At 36.6% G+C, this 18,455-nt stretch overlaps 1 protein-coding gene and 1 long non-coding RNA gene across 2 annotated transcripts; one reads left to right on the top strand and one right to left on the bottom strand.

Annotated features, from left to right (window-relative positions):
* Window positions 1-612: 612 nt before the first annotated feature.
* On the top strand, window positions 613-1,732 carry LOC131200047 (uncharacterized). Its single transcript, XR_009155487.1, has 2 exons — window positions 613-851; window positions 951-1,732. It is a non-coding gene; the product is annotated as an uncharacterized LOC131200047 (long non-coding RNA).
* Window positions 1,733-3,970: 2,238 nt separating this feature from the next.
* PDZK1 (PDZ domain containing 1) lies at window positions 3,971-15,712 on the bottom strand. The gene is made up of 7 exons (XM_058186371.1): window positions 15,509-15,712; window positions 14,339-14,585; window positions 11,781-11,917; window positions 10,941-11,136; window positions 10,312-10,508; window positions 6,435-6,620; window positions 3,971-4,744 (listed from the first exon to the last, which is right to left on the bottom strand). Exons 1-7 carry the CDS (start codon window positions 15,710-15,712, stop codon window positions 4,370-4,372), a joined length of 1,542 nt encoding a protein of 513 aa, XP_058042354.1. The 3' UTR covers window positions 3,971-4,369.
* Between the last annotated feature and the right edge of the window lie 2,743 nt (window positions 15,713-18,455).

Here is an 18,455-nt window from a genome sequence, read left to right on the forward strand (position 1 = left end):
CAGGGTTTTCTCTCAGTTCCTCTTGGGTCCACAAAATCAAAATTACTTGCCAGCCTTTATTGAAAAGTAATACAGTATTAAAATTCCACTGAACAATTGTTACTGCTACAATTGTTGCAGCAGTAGCAGCAAATTGTTTAATAAGGTAAATATTGACATCCAGTTTAGTTGTAGTGGTTAAGACACCAGGCCAGAAATTGAGAGATGATTGAGTTCTAGTCCTGCCTTAGGCTTGAAAGCCAGTGGGGTGACCTTGGGCCAGTAATTCTCTCACAACTTAGAAAGCAAGCAATGGCAAACTGCTTCCAATATCTCACCAAGCAAATTTAAGGGACTTCTTGCAGTTGTCAGGAGTCAACTAACTGAAAGACACCAATATACAATAAATATAAAGAAAAATGGTTTGAGGGTTCCCCCATATTTTTTCAAAATAGGAAAGGGTCATGAGGAAAAAGTTTAAGAATCACCGATCTATATTGTTGGCATTATAAAGCTCAAAAAAACTTTGTGGAATTGGGAACTCAGCAGCATTTTCTGTCCGTCAAGCAGATGAGAAAAAGGAATGAGGTATGATGAAATATGTATAATGGAAAATACGTTTACCACACCTTACATTGTTTCTAACAAGCAGTTCTAATGCTGGTGGTCACATTAAACATGAAGATCTTTCATTACTATGAATGTGACTTCTTTTTAATTTAGTTCTAAAACATTTATTAAATCATGTTTGCCATGTTGTTATCATTTCAGCCTATGAGCTGACTTTCTGTGTTTATCTTTCTTAGTTTTTCTATGCAATCTCAAGTAGCAAGTCTTCTAATGTTATTGTTCTGTTGCTGGCACAGATTATGGTGAGTATTTTAACCCATTTGAGTAGCAACTTTGCTCTCCCAGCTATGTCAGCAGCGAGGAAAATGGGAAGTCTAATGTTTCCTTTATCTTCTCTGCAGGGAATGTATTTTGTATCTTCTGTGCTTCTGATTCGAATGAGTATGCCTCTAGAATATCGTACTATCATTACCGAAGTTTTAGGAGAATTACAGTTTAACTTCTACCACCGATGGTTTGATGTTATATTTCTTGTCAGTGCTCTCTCCAGCATCCTGTTTCTCTATCTGGCACATAAGCAGGCTCCTGAGAAACATATGACACTCTGAATTTATTTTAATTCTACAGCCTGCAGTTATTCGCAATTATGGATTTGGCATATCACCATTTTAAGATGGCTCTTCAATGATGGACACTCATTTCTTTGGTTCAAATCAGATGCTTCACTATAGACAAGGAGTGACAAGCAGTCTCACAAGGACAGTCTCCAGCTCCATAAAAAAGAGAAAATTTTTTAAAAAGGGGAATATTAGAGACTTTTCAAAAGACTGGCTATGACGACACCATTCTGCAATTTTTTTTCAATGGAGTTGGCAAAATGTTTGCTTCATTGTCTTTACCTTGAAGATAATGATTCTAAAGACTAAATAAAACAATATTTGTAATAATTCCCAATAATTTTCTTATAGTTTATAGATTTGTAAAGTTTCTTCTTTGAAGTGGAACAAAGTTTGATGAATTATTAATTTCTGACTGAAGTGAAAAAAAAATCCCTATCTCCCTGGAACTAAAAAATACAAGCGTTGTCTAGTACTGCTAATCACTTCCCTCCTTTCATGCCATTAAATTAACATTCACAATGTCAGGTCCAAGCATTAAAAGTGGTCATCTCCAAAACTGTTAATGTGGCTCTTAGAACTTCTCCAAATGTCATTTCTCAGTTATAACTCTTAATGTAATACAAGGGAAAACTTAACACATTTTTTGATAGGCTCTTGTCATGCTTCTTAGAAACCAAGAACTGTACAGTAAATCTCAAGTAACTTCAATATTGCTGAAAAACCCTGTGCAAACATGGAAGTTCAATATGTAAAATAATGTAGGGTAGGTAAATATCTTGATAATAATTTAATATATGGGGCACTGAAGAGAATCTACCAGCGTTACTTCAGATTATCAGTAGTATCTTTTGGTTTGTTGGTAAGGAAATATTGTCAGGATTAGGTACTGGCTTCAAAATCTGGATCAGTTTTTCTTAAATTGTGATTTAAGGACTCAGGGTTTTCTCTCAGTTCCTCTTGGGTCCACAAAATCAAAATTACTTGCCAGCCTTTATTGAAAAGTAATACAGTATTAAAATTCCACTGAACAATTGTTACTGCTACAATTGTTGCAGCAGTAGCAGCAAATTGTCAAATTTAATAAGGTAAATATTGACATCCAGTTTAGTTGTAGTGGTTAAGACACCAGGCCAGAAATTGAGAGATGATTGAGTTCTAGTCCTGCCTTAGGCTTGAAAGCCAGTGGGGTGACCTTGGGCCAGTAATTCTCTCACAACTTAGAAAGCAAGCAATGGCAAACTGCTTCCAATATCTCACCAAGCAAATTTAAGGGACTTCTTGCAATTGTCAGGAGTCAACTAACTGAAAGACACCAATATACAATAAATATAAAGAAAAATGGTTTGAGGGTTCCCCCATATTTTTTCAAAATGGGAAAGGGTCATGAGGAAAAAGTTTAAGAATCACCGATCTATATTGTTGGCATTATAAAGCTCAAAAAAACTTTGTGGAATTGGGAACTCAGCAGCATTTTCTGTCCGTCAAGCAGATGAGAAAAAGGAATGAGGTATGATGAAAGAATAACAATAAAACACCAACGAAGACTACATACTTTTGTTATCTTAACTACAGGAAAAATTTGATTTTTAAAAGAAAATATTTACTTTGAAAGAGCTTCTTGTCTTCATTATTCTTTCACAAAAAAGACAACTCTGAATGTTACGCTCAAGTGTTTGGTTGCAAATTCACAACAAAAGCCTATACAACATTGGTTTGTTCTTGGCTTCTTTTATAGGACTGTTTAGTTCCTACAGCAGGAAATGAATAATAGGACAACATCACTGGAAGGAAAGAATTTCTAATTTTAATCTTTATCTTGAATTTGAGGTGGAGAGTGCTGGGGATGAGGAGGGAAATGGTGCTACTGATAGTTGATCATTTGCTACTAAAATTCAGTGCCCCAGTCTTGTGATACTGAGGGACTGGCATCCCTTGCATTGCATAAGTTGGAGCAGTCTGCTCATGGGTGGAACAAGTGAGTGCAATTGGAATAATGTGCTCTGAAATGTTAGCTGGTAAGTCAAGCTGTATGCGAAAGACAAACTGACTGTTATTTATTTATTTATCATCTTTATTATTTGTATAACTCAAGGTGGAGAACATACCTAATACAGTACACCTTTTTCCTCCTATTTTCACTCACAACATTTTAAATGAGATAAAATGAAACAATTTATTTTTAAACTTGGTATCCATCAGAAACTAGACATCCTAATAAGTAGCTACCATAGTATTCTTTGGTTTCTTTGCAGAACCTAATGCTCAGCCAAAAGAACTAAAGTTAATTCTGCACTTAATTAAAATTGGATGTAGTAGACAAAAATATCACAGAATAAATGCAATATATTTTAGTTTTAATTGATACAGTAAGTCTCCTTTCATACAATTGAATTCTCATTGTGATTTCACTTAGCATGACCATAGTTTCTGATAAAAAACTCTGGTTGCAGAGATTTTACTCATGTTCAAATTAACATGGGAAAAAAACTTGGTTCATACCATCTATTTGTATATCTAAATCACATCTCTGCCCCCATTTTAAACACCCGCACACTGAAGAATGAAGGACAAGAACTCGGTATCATGTACTAACTTAGTACTGTACTCTAGTACCATCTTTGGTTGAAATTAATCCTGTGATGTTTTTGCATCCAGTGTGGTATGGTGGACTCTGCTCTGAGAACAGCTTAGCTATATTATTTTCAGTACATTCATTTGAAAGTAATTCTCAGTGTGACTTAGTTTCAAGTAAGTATTATAAGATTACAGTCAAGAATTTTTTTGGCAGTATTGGCACATTTAATTCAGAATAGCAGCCCCTTTCAGGTTCAATATGGAAAAGGACTTGGGACTCTGCTATCTTCACATTGCAGTGTCATCTTCAGAGGAGGATGAGCTGGCCTAATGAAAGAAAGCAATAACTTTTAGAAAGACTGCAAATAGATTTATATCACCATTAAGAGGAATCAATTACAGTATATCATAAACTTTATAGATTTATAGATTGAGCTGTGAGATGAATTGATGGTCTGATTATGAATGCTTAAAATTTTGCAATAAAAATCATTTAAAAACCAACTCATCTAACTGGTTAATTACAAATGTTTATCTGTTCTGTGATTTAAGCACAGCTTGAGCAAAGGTTCAGCCTAGCTCTAAGCCAATTCTTTAGCGTAGATCATTCAATCATTTGCAGCGTATCATATTGGTTTGATAACCAGATGCCACAGATTCTTGTGAGATTTTTCTGAAGTTAATTCGAGGAAACTCACCCTTTCTCGTGGTTCTGCCAGTGTATTTTTTGGCTCTGTTGCTTGTATCTCTGCATAAGCAGGAGGCTCACCAGGGTCGTCATTTAATGGGTCAGCCATTGAGGCTGTTACAGCCTTATTCTGGGAGCAGAAGTGCTGATAAGCCTTTTCTTCGCACACCAATAGTGTCAGGCTGTTACCACTGTCTTGGATTCTTGCTACTACATCTTCATACTCTTCATTCTCTACATTGGTACCATTCACTTCTATCACAATGTCATCATCTTGTAGCCCAGCTATGTTGGCAGGCCCATCCTCCTTTACCTGCAATTAGATCGTCTGAAATTAATGTAGTAGAAGCTGTGTTCTGCTTGATTGAGAGGAGCAGGCAGTCCATGGTAAGTGGCATACATACAAATACAAATTTACTTTTTTTATTCAAGGGCTTGAGGGCTGATTGTAGCCTGGTGCTGCTGTTTTGGATAAAAACATGACTACTTGCAGAAGGGGGCATGCATGGAGAGAATGCCTGCAAGATGGCAAGCATGGTGTTACAATTGGAACCCATTTGTTTTGTGCAAAAATAGTATGTTGTCATTTACAATGCTTTGACTTCCATTTGACAGATTTTGAGCCACTAGGCATTCTGGGATGTGGACTGCATTTCTGCTGCCATAAGAGGTGAAATCCTAGTCAAGGGTGAAACTCAAAAGTGGCTGCATTCTTGATCCAGCCACAGTTTCTGGATTTATCACCTGACTGGAGAGGACTATTATCTTAATTAAAGCCTCAGAAATCCCGCAAGGTGTATTGCTATATTTGGACCAGGCAGGTTGGTCATCGGAGAAGAGGGACAGAAGAACCTGTTACTGGCTCCTTTGGGGGTGAGTGCTACAAGTGAGCGCTTAACTCTCACATTTGAATTAAGGTCTCAAATGCCTGTAGAAACTTAAGATAACCATTTTGTCCAATAATGTCTGCTCCCCAACATGAAAAAGCCCCATTATGGAGAGGGGATTGCAATTTCTAAAAAAATGAACCAAACACAAACTTTACTCCTTGCTCCAGATAAATAGAGACACACCTAATCTGACTGCAGCTATATTTTATATTTTCTGCTCTTTAGTGAAATACTAATGACAAGATATGTTTATTATCATAGGTACATACAAATCAATTTTTTTTTAAAATGACTGCTTCTAAAGTAACAAAAACAAAACTCCAGTTTCCATGAATAGGCAAACATTCATTGTTTCCGTAAGTAATGGCTCTATATTATTTTCCCCATCATAAAGTCACCTCTTAAATTACATTGAACATAACTTCAGAATTTATATCAATTCTTTTTGATATAAATTTCTTTTTCTGCAAATAATTGAGACTGAATTTTTTTATACTGACTATATTTGTATACTCTTATCAATGTGGGAAATAAAATTCGTGGAAAAATTTATTACTTAGACTTTAGGAAAAAACCCCGGCAAATATACTTACCATTTCCTGAAGACTAACACTTTTTAAAAAAAAATAAACATTCTTAGTCTGAATCTAATTATCCAATACTATTTTAAAAATTATGTTTAGTAACAAGATGACAATTTCTTTAATGTACATAAAATGCTAATTCAATCAACTTTAATTAAATCATATTTTAAGATTGCTTTTGCCAAAAAAAGTTAGCAGAGAAGGAATGAAAAACGTTTAGATGGAATCAAAATATGAGAATAAGGGTGTATTATGTTGTTCCAAGTATTAAATCCCAAAAGTATGTTTCCACAATGAGCATCAATAAATTAGTCTGTTTGGTTTTGGAACATATTATACTGTGTCGGTTTCAAATTCCTTTTATTCAGCAGCTATTGTATCTTTGTAAGACACAGAACAAAGATGTACTTCTATATATATTCTGCTGAGTATATTCACACTATAGGATAGAAGGTTTTGCTTTTTTGCCTGATCAATGGTGACTTGTTTTGTTTGCCAATGAAAAGATTCTAAGATTCTAGAGTAATACCTCTTTGATGAACACTCCAGGTATATTGTCAATGGCATTCAATCGAAAGCCGAATCCGGTGGTACTTTTTATGAGTTTACAGAGTCTTGGCTTGTGATTTTCTTCCTCAGCATGCATGACTTTCTCTGTAGTGCTCAGATGTGGCTCGAGTCTTGTATGGTAGTAGAGACAAGGAGATATTTTAGCCTTAACCAAGAACAAAGAAACATCAATTGAAACATAATTAATATCAGCTGGAGCATGATGATACACAATTCTTCATGTTGTGGAACACCAGTGGAGGTGCAGATGCCATGGATGTCTCCTCTCCCCCAGCTCTTTACAGTTTTCTACAATCCAGAAGGAAGGAGGTTTAAATTGCTAGAGGCAGCTAAATTGTAAGAAAATATAGTTTGGTGACAGACTCTTGGAGCTGAGCAATGACTCCATTGTGACTCCCACTGGCATATTTTGACAATCAACCAAGGGACTTTGTGTGGGTCTGGGAGAGGTGGATAATAGCCTAGACGAGTTGAAGCATTTCCCCATTGTTGGAGAGAAGCTAATTAGGAAGGAGAATTACACATGCCCAAATGCTTTATGGAGTATATATCAAAAGAAAACATTTTTTGAAACTTTAAATTATAAAGTTTGAAAATAAATTATCTGTCTTGCCCAGTTCTGGCCTAAACGTTACTCATTGTTATTTTGCCCCATTCTACCACCACTGTGTAACTTCTGACCCCTTTCCTGGAGGGAATGCAGTTTGGGAGGTAATGTGCTAAGAGGCTTAGGATTTTAATGAGGCAGCTTTCTAACAGAATTCAAGCTTCACAGGGCTGTTGTGAAAAATAAATGGAGTACTAAAGTACTTTAGCTCCTAAAGGTAAGGTGGAATATACATCTAAAAAGGAATTAAATTAAAATCTGAATAGGACTAAAACAAATTCAGCTGTCAGGAAAGAAGATGCTGGAAACCTGAGGAGTAGCCTAGACATTTGCAGGTCAGATCTGCAAAATAAGCAAAGGCAATCTCAAACTACAGTATATAATTTCTCCTGCCTATCGGTAGATCGCACCTTCAATTACTCTTTTGTTCCTACATCCTGTCAAAATAGCAAAAATTAGCGAAAATAAAACAAAAATAGTTCTAAAAGTGTTTATTGATATGGTAATGTTGTCACTTTAAGATCCTATAATTGCTTATGTGCTTATATTCCACTTTGAATGTAGGCATCTTTACTTGGATTAGCTTATACTCTGTGATAACACTACCAAACAATAACATCTGCCTACTCCAGGTCATTGGGAAGGACTCAATAGGTAGACAAAAATGCTAAATTCAGTCTAAATATCTGGCTGACTATACAACCAACTGTGATACAGATGGTCTTCAATTTACAGCAGTTCATTTAGTGACCTTTTCAAAGGTACAATGACCCTGAAAAAAGTGACTTATGACCATTTTTTACACTTATGATCTTTGTAGCATCCCCATGCTCATATGATCAAAATTCAGATGTTTGGCACTGGTTCATACTTATGACTATTGCTGTGTCTTGAGGTCATATGATCACCTTTTGTAACTTTTTGACAAGCAAAATCAATGGGAAAGCCGGATTCATTAAAAACCATGTTGCTAACATAACAATTGCAGTGATTCACTTAACAACTTTGGCAAGAAAGATCATAAAATGGGGCAAAATTCATTTAACAAATGTTTCACTTAACAACAGAAATTTTGGACTCAATTGTCATAAGTCAAGGTCTACCTGTAATATAAAAAATTAAGGCAATTGTCTTGAAAGGGATCAATAGTTTTAAGAGGAGGAGAATACCATAAATAAATCTCTATCAAATGTCATTTGTTTCAATCTAAGAATGATAGCAAATTGAAAGATGACCTTATGGCCGAAGTAGGGTTACGCAATTGAGAGCAGTTTATGCAATTCCTATTGTTGCTATCTTATCTGATTTTTCTGTTTTACATCAAACCCTTTATTAAATATAGGCTTTTATATTGTATTAAAGCTGTACATGTTGTATGGCTCTAATATGACATGATTTGTTTCGAAGTCCTCATAAAAGTAATTATGGCATTCAGAGTGGAAATAAGGTTTAGAAGGACAACTGTATTTTAAATATGAATTGTATAGAAAAGTTTTAAATCAAGATAACAATATAATCTTATACAGCAAAGTGGCATAGCATTTGTGCTAAACTCTTTCTCTTCAAACTCATGGAGACTGGAAATCAGATTAACTAGGAAAGAGATAACAACTAGATAGTGATTTAATAGTATAATTCTTATAAATGTCATGTTCTGTATGTCTTCAGCTCTTTTAGTTCTTCTTCTTCTTTTTGGCATTTCTTCCATTACAGTAAGTAATAACACTTAATCAACCAGGGCTGAGTAGTTAAGCATGTTCAGACCTGATTATTACTTGAATAAAAGATCATCTGGAAATCAATGGAAAATTAAAAGAACATACCTGAAAGAAGACAATAGCAAATCACGTCCATATTGTTCCCAGGAAAATTAAATAGAGGAGAAATCAAGGTCACTTCAACATAACTTCTCTTAGAGGTCAAATAATATAAAAGAACTGATTTGTTCCATTACAATTCATTTCAGAATCCAAAGTATAATGTGCAAACATTGCTATTAGTATCCAGATTACAAGGCAGATAGCTACCATGCTATTTAAATATTGAAATTGTCTCCTTAACAGCACTATTAATGTGATGTTTGCAAGAACTTGGAATTTATTATGTATGTAATGGATCTAATGCATGCTCTTCTAGATTTTCTTTTTAAATAAAGAGTAGAACATAATGCTTGATTTCTGAAAGAGATTACTTAGCCTATAATTTTGCCATGACAACATATTGGGCACCCCAGAAAGCAAATATTATTTTAACAACTGGACAGCCTGAAGGCTGCTGTGTTGTCCTTTCCTCATCCTTAAAATGGAAGCAGGATTACAATGTCAAAAAGTGCTGCAGTGAAATTTCAATTTTTTGAAGTTATCTAGCTGCATTGTGCATATTTTCATTAGTAACCATAGAATCCTGGCTTTTGACCTAACTAGTTCTGACTTTGCAGAAGTAATCTGATAGCTATGATTGGTGTCATAAAAAAGCCTGGAAATTGAGCTGGAAATATTCCAGGGTGGGTATTCTTTTTATTACAAGAATCAGAATTCTACTTCTGGAAAAGTGACTAAGTGCCATGAGTTCATTTGCAAGAGAAAACAATCTAGAAAAATCTGGTTCTGTAAAGTTACCAGAACTATTTTTTGGTTTTTAATGCTCTGCTAAACTTTGCTAAACAAATAATTCCCTCAACACTGTCAAACTAGTTACTAAGTCTGCATTACTATTAATCTTCTCATCGTTCCTATCACCCATATCCTCCCACTTATGACTGTATGACTGTAACCTTGTTGCTGATATCCTTAAGATTTACCTTGACTGTTTCTCTATGACTATCATTAAGTGTTGTACCTTATGATTCTTGACAAATGTATCTTTTCTTTTATGTACCCTGAGAGTGTATGCACCAAGACAAATTCCTGTGTGTCCAATCACATTTAGCCAATAAAGAATTCTATTCTATTCTATTCTATTCTATTCTATTCTATTCTATTCTATTCTATTCTATTCTATTCTATTCTATTCTATTCTCAAGCGCTGCAAACACAAAGTTGTCTTGTAACCAGAAAGGCTAGAACAGGTGTATATATAAAGATTTAAAGCTGATATTCTCAGAATGTTAGGTATACATACACATTTGCATGAGGACAGCTACAGCTACAGCTCTTTCCCCCTTCCATGTCACAGCTCATTACATAATTTCCAAATTAACTCATTCTTGCACTGAAGCTGTATACTTTACCATTTTATACATGGTATCAGTCTCTTCATCCACCACTAGTAAGGTTGTTTTTTCACCAGATTGTCTGATTTTCTCTACCACAGCTTCATGGTCCAGTGCTTCAATTGGCTCTCCATTTACGGCAACCAAGATATCATTGTCCCTGAGACCTGCTTTAGCTGCAGGGCTGTCTGAATCGATGTCCTTAATCAAGTGACCTGCACCCCCAGAATAAAAAAATATATATCAGAAAAGTCTAATATCATAGCAAAGCATAGTCCCATAGCCTATGTTTAATTTTGTACTTTAGTTTTCAAACTGTAGTATTAAGGCGATACTAAGTTTGCCCATGGCCCGTTCATTTTGATATATACCCTCTGTTGTGGACATTCTAATAGAAGATTATACTTCAGAAAGCAGAGGCCAGACCACACCCATAAAACTGGAATGGGAGATTTTCCCTTCAACAACTGTTATGCAAGACTAAAAAAGAGATAACTGGCTAAACGTGGAAGGAAATTGTGGAGTGCTTTAAATGCTATTTCTCCTTTTAATTATTCCATAGCTTGGGCTTGGGAATCGACTACACATCTGTTAAAAAAGTAAAGTCCATATTGCATAGTTATACTACACTGTGGCCTAATTCTTACCTTTGCCATTTTCCTCCATTCTCAGGTAAAATCCATAACCATTATTCCCTTTCTTGAGCTCAAGATTTCGGGGCTTGTGTGGTAATAATTTCAGATTGGCCTTTCCCCTTATCAGCTGCATATTCTGTCTGTAGTAATACTGGTCAGTTTCTTCATCTGACAGTAGAAACACAACCCGATTCCCAGACTTCTTAATCTGAGGACATAGACATAGAGTTTATATTTTTGTCCTATGTGCAGGTTGAAACAATATCACCTACATACAACCAGTGCATACAACCAGTCCTTTTTTTAAATGATATTTTCATTGGTGAAGCTAGAATTGTTCTGTACTATCATTATAAATTCCTCATTTTTGAAATTGATATTTACAATATTTTCTTATTCTCATATTTATATATTTCAGGTGTGCAGAGCTTTTTAGCTTATTTTGGAACTAAACACTTAATATATCAAGTAATACTATTAGTACTCAGAGTTATTATTCAACTTAGAAATAAATTTTTATAATGGAAAATACAAAGCACATAGATAGATATGACTTGATCAAATTTGGAAGGATGAGACACCATTAGGAGGAGGTTGCACTTAACTTTAGGGACCATGTAATTCACCTTGCTTAATATGAAAGAGTTAATTCAAACACATTTTTTTCCATTTATTGCGTGCAATTTTATTTTCCATCTGTGCATGTCAGTCTTTGTCTAAGGCGATCTACTTGCGCATGCTGTGGCAAGATGCAACTGGAGCAATAATTATCTATATTCCATCAAATTACCATTCTAATTTGATCTGAATTATCTAGAATTGGCTGACAAATAAGGTTAAGGCTTAAAGTACCTTCTCAACTACTTCTTCATGTGTATTGTTTTCCACATTCTCCCCGTTGATTTCTATAAGGCGATCATTTGGCTGCACTCCAGCTTTTACAGCTGCACCCAGTGGAGTCAAATCTACAATGAATAAACTTTTCTGTCCTGGAAATGAGAAGCAAATAGGAGAAATAGAAATAATGATTTACTTGTTAATATCTTCATTTTGCTCATAGTAAACACAGCATGGGTATATCTAGTCTAGTTCAAACAACACTAATATGGCAGCAGAAACATGGCAATAACATTTATGCCCATTCAGTGCCTCAGAAATTGAAAAAAAACTTCTTATGCTGTAACCCAGTAATAGTTTATGCTCTGTCAGATGTTTGGAGGGGGAGCTGCAATTATAGTGGTGTAAGTGACTGATTACTTATTAACTACTACTTGTTTTTCTAGTGTTCATTAGAACTTGATTTATTATTTTACACCTACTTTTAGGTACCAAATCTCTCTCTCTCTCCCTCCCTCCCTCCCTCCCTCCCTCTCTCTCTCCCTTTCTCTCTCTCTCTCTCTACCTCTGTCTCTCCCCCCGCTCCCCCTCCCTCCCAAAATACATTAGCTACTTCTGGCCAGACCTGAAGAGAGGAGAGTTCAGCCGATACATTGTTCTGGGGCCCATGGAACTCAAAGGGGGCCCATGAAAAGGAAATTTAAAAAAATTTTTACAAAACCAAATTTTTAAAAAGAAAAAACAATATTGTACATAAACTTCATACTCTATACGTTGTGTGCATATCAAAACTGCCTTGCAGCCTTGTTCAATATAACCTTTATTAATCTGAAACTCAGTGAACAGTTATTTGTGTAATTTATTGAATTTTGAACTACATGCGCAGGTCTATGCTATGCATGCATGGGGGATGGGGCGCGTGGGGGGGACCGCGCATGTGCAGGGGCATGTAAGGGGCTGTGCACGCATACATAGGTGGCGCATGTAGGGGGGTGCATGCACATGCACAGGGGGGCAGGAGGGCCAGATTAGTCTTGTTCTAGCATTTAATAAACCTCTCGGTGCCCTGCTTCTGGCATGCAAATTAAAACTACCTGAAGAGATATCTTGTTTACAGTATATTTTCAAATGTGGACATAAAGAATCATGTAATAATGCAGCATTCTGGTCACTTCTTTTGTTCACATTGTCATAGAATCAGTGGTGGGTTGCTCCCAGTTCTGTTCTATAGAACCAGTAGTAAAACCCGTGGGAGGCTCTGCCCACCTGCCCCAACGTCATCAAGGGACTTCTGCACATGCAATCCCATTGCGAACTGGTAGTAAAGGTAAGTAGAACCCATCCCTGCATAGAATGACTTCCTTATAGAGGTTTAACAATATAACAAAAGCCTGGATTCCTATATCAGAAGGCCATGGCAACATAGACTGTGGATGATCTAAAGCAACCTATTTATATAGCTGACAAAACCCAATCAAAATTTCTAAGCTTTGCATTGCTTGTGTGATGACTGACTCCCAATGGTTTTGAAGAAAAAGGCATTTTCCTGTTCCCTATGATTCAAACATTGACACCATAGCAACAAAAGAATAATTAATGTGAGAAATTCTAACACTTAAAATGGGGAAAATTCTTATCTAAAAACTAGTAAACTTTTTTTTGTCATGATCTTTCACTGGTTGAAATGATGCATCATAGGGCAACAATTTTTCAGCCAAGGTATCTGAAATGGACTAATTAAAAGATTAATGAAAAATGTGTCCAAAATCTGAAACTCATTCTTCTGAGGCAATAAATTTTGGGTAAGTTGTGATTGCTAGCTGCTGCATTTTCAACATTCTGTGACAATTTCTCAGTGAGTCTTGCAATCCCTTGTTCCTTCCCCACCCAGCAGTTGCCACTTACTTGCCTGCAAGAAAGGGATGGGGGAAAGAAGGAAAGAATGGGGAGAGGAGAAAGGAGGCGCGAGGGGGGAAGACAGGGAAGGTAGTTGAAAGTTGCTCCTGTTCCCACTACATTTTGCTCACCTGTGGTAATTATTTCTTTGCTTAGGTAAGGAAGTATCTCTGAAAAGATGACTCAATAGGGCATGGGTTGTCAAGTAGAATATAAACAGAATTCTGCAACCTGTCACTTCCACATAATTGTGAGTGCAGTTCCCAGGATTTATAGCCAGAATGACCGAGAGGGCCATGTCAGAGTTATCTGCCTTGTATTTCTAAAAACCACAATTCTTTTCAGTGGAAGAGCACCCAGACATTGAATGAAAAAGCATTCAAATATTTTTCTTCTATACTTGAGTAATACATACAAGTATGGTCTAATATGTCCAGAAATTTGGCATTTATAGATGCTTCGACTCATTATTTCTATCATTTTAGGAGTGCTTCAGATTCATTCAAGGATTTATTTTAATTAGCATAACAACTGATCATCCTAATAATGTCCTTTAATAGATGGTTTAGAAATCTGGGCTTTAAATACATATTCAAAATTATGTCACGCTTATAGAAGGTATCTAAAAGGGTTCCTACACAGGAGGTTTACATGTTATTTTTATTTATTGTCCTTACCTGCAGAAGACTTCAAAGAGAAACCATAGCTATTTTTTTCCTTAGTCAGATAACAGAGACGGGGTTGTGGAGCTGAACCTGATTCTCCAGGTTGCACAAGTTGGGGTTCTTCTGTCTGTTCTTGGTTTGGTGACTTTTTAGCCAACTCTTCAAGACTGATTCCTTCTTTTAATGCACTTTCATAAGAATGGTCATCCAAAACAAGGAATAATATAGGAATTGCACTTTTTCTAATTAAATCAGCCACCTATAATTGATGCAATGAGAGACTAAGAGGTAGCTAAAAGAACTAGTTAAATGGCATAGAACGTGAATTAGAAAAAAAAATCCAAGAGAGGATAGCTAGGTCACAGAGCTGTATCATACAGCTGTTTCTTACAGAGAGGATTAAAAAGTCAGAATAGCTCTTGCGACTATGCAATCAAAACCCTACCTCTTTTTGATATGCATACAACTTGACATTATTATCTTACCCTGAAGCCTATGACAGACACAACAATAATGAAAAAGCAGAATTCTCATCAAGTTGATTGCTAAAATGGAGAGGGAAAATTATGACCCTGAGAATTTGTTGAAAATAGTAATCACTGTTTTATAATACTACCAATAGGATTTATTCTCTTGACAATTGTACTTAAGTGACAGAAGTTTGAGTAGTGATTTCATATCTGATGTTGTAGAAAATACAAAAGTTGAACTTAGCTGGTTTAGCTAAGATCAGCCATTACAGACTCCTGTAAATGCTCTCAAATGGTGGCTCTCAGGACTTCACCACATTCTCATCTTTTCTATTATACAGGGATGAAAACACCATGACATTAAATCAGCCATAAGTCTCTTCAAAGTGCTTAGAAGTTGGTTGTCATTTAAGTTCTACTATCATTACTGACTGGGCGGAAAGGCTAAGGGAAAGGGAAACTGAATTATTTTGCTCATTGAGAATGAAAATAACTGCTTTTCTCTGAAAGAAGGAAATATTTTCTTTGCAGAGGCTTTTTCTCTTTTTTTGGCTCTGCATGGTTTGGGTGCTGGCAGAAGATTTTGGAAGTATTCATCTTTGGAAGAAGAAAATATTTTGAATAAATGCATATAAGGATCAAATTGATAGGTGAAGTGCGTAAAAGTGTATGCTTTGCATTAGAAACAAACCCAAAATAAAATATCTCCCACCTTTCCATGATCTTCCTTATCTATAAACACTCCATTAATCTTCAGGATTCTATCTCCATCTTTTAGTCCTGCCTTCTCGGCTGGACTATCCTTTTCTACATTTCGAATTAGATGCCCTGTTTTGAATCTCTCAATGCGTAGGCAGAATCCATAGTTTTCACCCTCTTCTTTGATCAGTGTGCATTCTCTGGGATGAAGTGACATCATTTCTGTCAAAAGAAGTATATTTATATATACTTAAAAAGTATATTTATATTTTTATACATATATATATATATAAAATCTGCCAGAACATGCATGTGAAGAAAGAAAGACTTTATTTAAGGAAATTGCTTAAATAAAATGAATCAAGCGAGCTACTCATAAAAGGGAATGAGAGGGAGAAAAGAAAGCATTTTGACAGGGGAAAAATGTACCAAGTACTGCTGATAGGCCTCATCTCATATAATGAATTTATCATAACATCTTACAGATGTTTTCTTAGAAAATTTGTTGAATGAGTTCAATATAATTTAAACCTAATATTTTGCCTTTATTGCAGTATATAGCCCGTATTTGTCAGCTCTTCAAAGTAGGTCAACTCAGACTTATTGTAACTACATTGTCACAGGGTACAATACTTGAATTTATTTCTACACAGACACGCACACGCACACACACACATCAAGGCAGGGCAATCTTGAATTTCTGATATCTTCATCTCTTTCTGGGCTAAGCTAATGTTTTCATAATGGCTGGCACATACCTTCTTCTAAATTATATCTGTACTGTTTTACAATATTGGCTGCTCTCATAAGGCTAAACTGGGTTAGACTTGATTAGTAGTTGAAAGAGAATCAAACTGGAAATTCCAGGACTATAAACCAGATTGGGAAATGGAAAATGGAAAACAATCCAGAGCAGGATCCAATTTGGGTTGGTCACCAGGACCAGAGGTTTAGCCTTGCAAGTTTTCAGACTTGTGCTGGAGCCCATCCTCAGGGAACTTCTCTCTAGCAGAGTTTGTGCTTTGGGCTATTCTGTGCGTGGTATTTAAGTGGCGCCTCGTTGTGTGTGGCTTTTTAGTAGTCAGTTGGGATGTTGATGGAACCCCAATGGCCGACTATTAGGTTGTTGGCTGTTGTTTCCTTGTGTTGCCAACAATCCAGAGTAGACTACAGTGGAAAATAATTGCTTTATTGTTGCAGAGAAAGCTATGACATTTGCCCATGAAATTACTAGGAATCAATTTGGCTTAAAGGAAACTTTAATATGAAAATATAGATAATCAATTCAACGCCTTCTTAACTCTACACTTAGATAAGGGGATGAAAGTAGTAAGATGAAGATAGCATTCTTTTGTTCAAAAAGTTTTTATTAGTCAAAAAAAGGTTTATACAAATACATATCAGGTATGGTAAATTTTCATTTTTCTTATCTAAAATAAGAATTTTACTCAAATTTTTTAACACATACAACAGCCATAAGGCAAGCAGGTGACACGAAGTAGCAAAGTTTGCAAATTTTAAATACGTAATAAAGAAGAGTCAAGAATAAACAGAATATCATACAAAAGAGAATAAGGAAAACCAACACAATCCCAAATATCTTTATCACTTCCTAGTTTTGGATCTCAGAACTCTGGGTTCAGCCTGACCCAACTCCAGGGCCGCAACAGCGGCAGCCGCTTCAGCCCCATGATCTATAACCTCCCCTTCTTCAATTCCTGGGTCATCTGATTCCAGGAAGGCTTTGTGTTCCTCCACATAGGCCGTAGCCTCCGCAATTGTACTGATTTTTTTCGTAATGCCCTCCCGGAAAATCATCAATCCTCTGGCATCAGCCATCTGAAGCCCACTCCTTCTGGTACAATTTGCTTGACAAAAATAATATTTCTTTCTTTTTCACGTACCTGTCTGGGAATCTGCCTCAGAATGGCTATCTCCTGCCCCTGTAAATCAGTGCCCCACTCCTATGTTTTCTAAGAATTTCATCTCTCGTCTCTCTTCTCACAAATTTGACATGAACCTCTCTGGGAACTGCATGCGTGCGTGCATATTGCGAATTAACTCTATAAACTCGATCCACATCCCAATTCATGAAATCAACACCTCTCCCAAGAAATTCTCCCAACAATTTAGTCACAACATCTCTCAAGTCTTCTTGGTCCACTTCTTCCAAATTTTGAAACCTAAGGAAATAAGACATTTTATCCATCTGTAGTCCAAGCACAGCATTGCCTGTCGTCTCCTCTCTTTTCTGCACTGCCCGCATCTCTCCCTCCAGACCTTCCACTTTCTGCTTGTTTTCTGCTGAGACTTGTTGAGTATCCTTTAAATCCTTTTGGATAGTCACAATTTCTGCTCTTATTTCCGTTTGGCCTCTTTGCAAATCATCCAGTTTCTTGTCCATATTGGATAACTTTTCCAAAATTCTCTCCATCTCTCCAGCCGTTGGTCTCTGACCTTTGCCATTTGAAAAAAAATCAAAATCCTCAGGCAAGCACAGTATCCTTGTAATTTCCTCCGGATCCACCAGGGGGCACTCACAGGAGCAACGAGTCCAGAGTACAGTTAGTCAACCAGGAAGCCGAAGGGAAGTGATGTCATCAAAATTCTCATAGTGAAGGCGGAAGCTGGACGCCACTACTGTTCCCCAGAGGGAGGGGGGGCCTCAAACCTTCCCTCCTAAATTTCTCCATCACCTCTTCTCTCCAGAGCTCCACAAAACCGGTAATCTTCTTATTTTAAGTTCTCCTCTCTCCAGAATAACTCGTGCTCCTTCCAACCGCAGGGGAGAGAAAACCCCCCCGCACTCCGGAGCACTCCACTCACGTTTACCGATATTCCCTTCCCTTCTCCTCCTCAATTCTTCTCCGTGCCCTGTTCACCACCAGGCTGCTGCAGTTATAAATCCAATGCCCCGGTGTCACCGGGCACAGCGGCCCAGGCGACGACCAAAATAATGG

Source organism: Ahaetulla prasina, chromosome 5 (assembly GCF_028640845.1).
Source record: "Ahaetulla prasina isolate Xishuangbanna chromosome 5, ASM2864084v1, whole genome shotgun sequence".
In the NCBI taxonomy this organism is placed as follows: Eukaryota; Metazoa; Chordata; class Lepidosauria; order Squamata; family Colubridae; genus Ahaetulla; species Ahaetulla prasina.

What these genes read in the sequence shown, in the direction of transcription:
- PDZK1 (XM_058186371.1), bottom strand. Translation starts at nt 15,712, where the DNA reads ATGTCACTTCATCCCAGAGAATGCACACTGATCAAAGAAGAGGGTGAA. An exon ending in ATAAGGAAGATCATGGAAAG is followed by an intron (nt 14,586 to 15,508) that starts GTGGGAGATATT and finishes CATCAATTATAG; the next exon opens with GTGGCTGATTTAATTAGAAA. An exon ending in CTCTTTGAAGTCTTCTGCAG is followed by an intron (nt 11,918 to 14,338) that starts GTAAGGACAATA and finishes TCTCATTTCCAG; the next exon opens with GACAGAAAAGTTTATTCATT.